This window comes from Neofelis nebulosa, chromosome 1, assembly GCF_028018385.1.
Source record: "Neofelis nebulosa isolate mNeoNeb1 chromosome 1, mNeoNeb1.pri, whole genome shotgun sequence".
In the NCBI taxonomy this organism is placed as follows: Eukaryota; Metazoa; Chordata; class Mammalia; order Carnivora; family Felidae; genus Neofelis; species Neofelis nebulosa.
This window is the reverse complement of record NC_080782.1, coordinates 59,441,182-59,447,214: the sequence shown is the minus strand read 5'-3', so window position 1 is coordinate 59,447,214 and position 6,033 is coordinate 59,441,182. Positions and strand designations below refer to the sequence as shown.

Below are 6,033 nucleotides of genomic sequence, written 5' to 3'. Positions count from 1 at the left end.
GTCTGGAAGCACCTGACACATAGTATGTGCATAGTTAGATATTGTCTCAGTCAGAACATGAATCAAGAGCTTTCAGAAAAGGGATTTCCTCTGGGCCCAAAGGCCTGGAAGACTACTTGAAAGAGTTAGATTTGCCTCCTTAAGAAGGAATGTTGACATTTGTGTGGGTAGAGAGACAAAGGGGCCACTCTAAGACATAAGCAATGAGAACACCTTCTCTGGGCCCCATACTTTACAGGACTTTGCTCTGGCCTTCCTCTGTCAGCACCTTGTCCCACAGGGCAAGGAGGCCATAGGAAACAAGTGCCATGCACCCCAGGAGCCCATGTCCCCATCTTCTAGATCGTGGATCAGACACCAGAACCCAGCCTGGGCAGCCTGGACCTGCTTCTATTGTATTCCCCAGGCCAGTTCTCCTGGGAGATAACACTTCCAGTTTGCAACTCTAGTCCCATAGAGTGCCTTAAAGAAGGCTATTTAAAGGGCATGGGGACAGAACTTGGATTTGAAGGCTGGGATACTACAGAGGTGTGCATGAGGCCTTTCAGGGTATGCAGGAGATGAGGGGTGGAAAGAGGAAGGGCAGGCCATGGGCCAGGCAGGGGCTTTCATATATTCTCTTTATCCAGACCACACAAATATTAGAAGTAGCTCCAACAGCACTGTTCATTTTATAGCAATTCATTAAGCTGAACATTTACATTTCAGTATTTTTCTGGTACATTTTTTCTCATAATGAGATGTAAAATAATATTTTTAAAATCAAATAATGCTTAGCTCCATGCCTGAGACCTCATAAGTGCTTGAAAAATACGAGTGAAGCAGAATCCAAACATACTCACTGCAGCTCAGATGTGCATCTTGCTTTGTAGTAGGATTGCAGCTCAGGAGGAAACTGCCAATTTAAAGGAAGTTGGTTTCTTCCAGTTTAAAACAGTCTCTTTTGGATCCGTTCTCACAGGTCTTCACCCTCTCTATTCTTCCTCCCTTTATCCCAGAAGGCATCTGGGCAGGGGGAGGCTGACAGACATCATGGTGATGGTGAGGGTAGGTGAGATTGGATCTGTGTGTTCTCCGCTCCCCCGCACCAGCTTGTGCTGACTTACTTTGGCGCAGAGATCATCACTCCTGATCCTCAAGTATCAGCTTTTTACCTTCATGCACCTGCTGCAGAGGTGACTGCAGGAGGCCATGCACTAAATGCTTGGGCCAGGCTCTGCTGTGACTCTTGCTAGGCAGTTGATTCTCTGAAACTCAGCAACAACTTCTATCCAGCTTTCAGCTTGAATATCGGGCCCAACTGAAACCCTACTAAGTTTGCCAACCCCTATTCCAATGCAACCTTTGGCTTTTATGCTAATTCCTAATTCTCAGCTAACTTGTCATCTTATATTGCCAATAAGAGGAAAGCTGGGAGGGAGGAACAACATGCAGAGCTCTGTGCAGGTATTTCGCATTGCACATGGGTTTCCTCAGTCAATCTTCACAAGCCAGTAAGAGAGGCATTTTAGCTGAAGATTCCTGTCCCTCCCTAGTGTTATAGGCTGAGCTGTGTTCCTCTAAATTCAAGTGTTGAAGCCTTAACCCTCAATGTGACTGTATTTGGAGATGGGGCCTTTAAGAGGTAATTAAGGTTAAATGAGATCATTAAGGTGGGGCCCTAATTTGATAGGACTGGTGTCCTTATAAGAAAAGGAAGAGGGGCACCTGGGTGGCTCAGTAGGTTGAGAGTCCGACTTTGGCTCAGGTCATGATCTCATGGTTTGTGGGTTCAAGCCCCGTGTCAGGCTGTATGCTGACAGCTCAGAACCTGCTTCAGATTCTTTGTCTCTCTCTCTCTCTCTCTCTCTTTCTCTCTCTCTCTCTCTCTGCCCCTCCCCTGCTTGCATTCTGTCTCTGTCTCTCTCAAAAATAAATAAAACATTAAAAATTGAAAAAAAAAAAGAGGAAGAGACACAAAAGATAGCTTTCCCTATCCCCTTCTCCTCTCCCCTTCTGCTCCTTACCATGCATACAGAGAAAGGCCATGTAAGGACACAGGGAGATGGCAGCCATCAACAAGTGAAGGGGAGAGGGTCACTGGAAACCAACTGTGCTGGCACCCTGCCCTTGGACTTCCAGCCACCAGACACGTGAGAAAATTAAGCATCCAGACTGTGGTATTTTGCAATGATGGCCCAAGCAGTCTAAGACACCTAGAAATCACAGTTTAATACCTTCTGGGAACTCAAACATTCTTGGCCCTGAGCATCTCAGGTGACCCTGAGCATTCACTGCTGCCTATTTCCTGGGCCTCACTGCCCCCTGGAGTTACAGTCCCATACTTTTCCCTGCCTTTATTCTCCAAATCAAGTTCTAGCTTCCTTCCTATTTTCCCTTAGTTCTAATTCCCATATTTCTCTTGGTACTTACCATGTTGTTCCATTGGCCCAGGAATGCATCTGCAACTCAGAGACAATCTTTAGGAGGCTGTTTTCATGCCATTTCTCCATTGATAGTCTCATCTCAAGCAGGTTCAGACATGAAGTATAAATTGTCCCTGTGTATGCATGTGAGGGTTCTCCTGCCAAAGAAAGAGGCTGATTTTTCCTTGTTCTGTCTCCCACCCTGGGGAACAGACACCCTGTAAAGAAGAACCAAGTGTATCTTCTTGAGGCTGAGCTCACTTTGACAGAGGCTGGATCCTGTAATGCTCTGGAAGTTTCTTGCAAGTCTATCCCCAGCCTCAGGGGTTCATCCCAGCATCAAATTGATAAGCCTAGGACTGAAAAGAGGGCTTTTCAAAGCAAAAGAGCCAGCATAGATTTCCATGGAAGGGCTACAGATTTCTGAGTCAGGTTCCTGTGTATTTGATTTATGGCTGAAAGCCCTATGGGAAGAACTTAAGCAAGCCATGTCACTCTCTGAACTGTAGTTTTCTCACTAAATGGGAAAAACAATCCTTGCCTTTCAGGATTGTAATGAAGATTTCACATTCTTTTTTGGATATGACTAGTTGGGTTTTTGTAGACATTTATTCCATTCACCCTATTTCACCTGTGTCACTCCGGCCAACAAATCTGAACTGTAGCTCTTGGCTTGCAGTATAGCTTTGGTGTGCATGTGGTGGGGGAATGAAGGGAGGCGAGGAGGGATGGATGGATGCCTTTTTAAAAATCTAATTTATCTCATTTTGTTCAGGAAATATCCTCTCAGAAAATGCAGACTAACTTCAGTCTCTGCCCCAGCACATCTTTAGGAAGGCAGAACCATTCTCCTAATAATGCATTCCTGAGTAATAATTCCCAGACTCAATATCAATGACCTTGGCAATCGGCAATGGGGATTTTCTTTAATGTATTAGTAAATGAATAAATAAAATGTCTTTTAAAGGACTGGTTTTGGAACATTCCCAGCTCTCCTGGGATTGCTTATTCTCCCACTCCCTTTGGGCTAGTTTAGAGAGCCAGAATTGAATGTAATGAGTCCAGCAACTCAAGATCTGTAGGAAATGGCTTTCAGAGACAGGTACTTTCTGAAGTCCTTTATATGGTTGTTTCTGAGACACTTGTTGATACCACTTTGGGCATATTATGCCTCGCAGTAGGAACACTCTGTGAAGTAGATCCATCTCCTACCTCCCTGCCCTGTTTTGCTCTTTTGAAATCTAAAGGTAACACAGGGAAGTGGAAGAAAGAATACAATGAAACCACAGAACTCCGTTCTGTGTGTGTCCACATGTTGGGACTTGCGATCTGTCCAGTGTGGGCCATGCAGAGGAGAGTTAAGATCCCACTGGCATAGAGGAAATAGCAGTGAATTTAGAGCCCAAACATTAGGATTTAGATTCTATCTCCTAACTAGTTATACAAACTTGGGCAACTAATGTACCTTCAGAAGCCCTGTTGTTTTCCATGCAAAAGGAAAATGTTTAACAAAGCCATCTCAGAGCTGGTATGATGAGTTAATGAACTAGGGAATGCAAATGGTCTTAGTTGAGGAGTAAAGTACTAAATATATATTGTACTGGAACTTTGGCTTCGAGTCAGACAAATTAAGTGTGTTACACTATACTATTTTCCATCAATATCCAGTGCCACTCCCTGGAGTAAGGCTTGATTGTGTAACTTTGCCAATGTAAACCGAAGTGCCCCCTCAATTCCAATGAGGACTTTACAGGCTTAATAGCAATTCCCCAGCTCTCTACTCCCTGCCCCTGTGATGAGAAAGCATGTGTGAAGAGAAGCTGAGGGGCCTGCAGGGCCCTAGGTGATTAGAGTAAGCACAGCTCCCATGCTGTCCCTTGATGGGTTCCTATCAAGAGCTACTTCAGCTTTTTGGGGATTTGGGGATTGATTGTTACTGCAGCAAAACCGTCTGGCCTCCTGATACACCTGGGTACTGTTTCTTTAGACCATTTAATAGAAGAAAGAAAAACAACACACAAAGAAAACACATATACTGAACACAGCACAGTCTTGGGGAGATCTCAAGGACAGCCCTTGCTGAGTGCTACTTGCTGCTGCCCTTGGGAAGGGGCCGGTAGACCCCGACGACTACAGCGTGGTCCCTCTCATAGGGCTCCAGGGTCAGTTGCTCTTGAGGCTTTAAGTTCTCCTGCTGCAACTTCCTCACCTCTGAAGCAAACACCGCCTCAGCAGATGCAGTGGAGTCAATGCAATTGGCCTTAATGGAAATAAGGAAGTGGCCCCCGTTGCGCAGGAAGGTGTGGGCATTCAGAGCCACTATGCGGGACTGGTCAGGCTGGGCCACATCGGCAAAGATCACATCCACCATTCCTATGAGCATGCGGTACTTGAGTGGGTGCCGGGCATCTTCGAGAACTGGGATGATGTTGGTTCGCTGCTTGGCCACATTAACCAGATCGCGGCCAGCGCGGTGGGAGAACTCAACCGCATACACAAGGCCATCGGGGCCGATGATGTCAGAGACGTGAGACACCGTGGTCCCCGAGGCAGCACCCAGGTACAGCACTTTGGACTTGGGCTTGATGTGGATCTGGTCGACCCCGCCCAGGATTGCGGCTGCCAGCTTGGAGCGGAAGGGGTTCCATGTGCGGTATTCCTGCTTCACGCCGCCCTCAGTCACTGTGATGCGCCGTTCGCCGTACACCGAGTGGCCCGGCACCATATTCAGCGTTACCAGCGCGTCCTCCGCTCCGCGGTAGATGAAGACACCCTCATGCCTGTGTGGCTCCACCGTCACGGCATTGGCGCCCTTCCGCCGGCGGTTTTTGCTCCTGGCCACGCCGCCACGCCGCTGCCCGCTGCCACCACGGTCCCTGCTGTCCCCGCCTCCGCGCCCCCGCCCCCGGCCTCCGCCCCCGAAGCCACGCGACCGCGCCCCGAAACCGCCTTTGCCTCCGGGGCCGCCATCCCCTCCTCCTCCTTTGCCTCCTCCGCCTCGACCCCCGCCCCAGCCACCACCCCAGCCGCCACCACCACGCCCACCGGACCCACCGCCGCGGGAACTTGAGGCAGACTTCATGGTGCGCCCCGGGCCCCCGGGTGGCTAGCAGGGATTGTAAGGTGTCGCAGATAACTGGCGGTGGTTGTTAGGGGTTACCAGTGGCTTGGAGCCGTTGTCAGGGGTCACCGGTGGTTCTGGATGGTGGTCCTGGCGTGGGACAAAGATTGCTAGCAGCGGTTGCTGGCTAGGTAGGCTAGCCACAGTGGGAGGCCGGGGCAAGGTGTGCGGCAGTCGGGAACAGCTCTACCGCAGTCCCCCCATCCTTGGAGCCGCCCTTTGACGCAGGGGCTGGCGTGATTGCATCACACCCGCTTTGGCGACCCTGCAGCCCCGGAAGCCCCCCTTCCTAACCCTCTTGCAGCTGCAGCCTGCTGCCTTATAAATCTTCCCTTTCCTCCTTGCTCGTCTCCTGCTCTTTCAGACACCCTTTGCACTTCTCCTGGGGTGCAGGGAAGGAAGCGTCTCTGCTGCGAGAGATGAAGAAGACAGCATCGGCTTTAGTTCTTGCTGTGCCACTTGCTGTGTGGTCTCAGGAAGCTTCCCTGACCCTCTCTGAGATTCTTG

At 49.3% G+C, this 6,033-nt stretch overlaps 1 protein-coding gene across 1 annotated transcript; it reads right to left on the bottom strand.

Moving 5' to 3' along the window:
* Window positions 1-4,378: 4,378 nt before the first annotated feature.
* On the bottom strand, window positions 4,379-5,766 carry FBLL1 (fibrillarin like 1). The gene has a single exon (XM_058722960.1). The coding sequence runs from the start codon at window positions 5,485-5,487 to the stop codon at window positions 4,492-4,494; it is 996 nt and encodes a 331-aa protein (XP_058578943.1). The 5' UTR covers window positions 5,488-5,766; the 3' UTR covers window positions 4,379-4,491.
* Window positions 5,767-6,033: the final 267 nt, after the last annotated feature.

Bases quoted from the DNA above. Each gene is read 5' to 3' on its own strand.
- FBLL1 (XM_058722960.1), bottom strand. From the start codon at position 5,487: ATGAAGTCTGCCTCAAGTTCCCGCGGCGGTGGGTCCGGTGGGCGTGGT.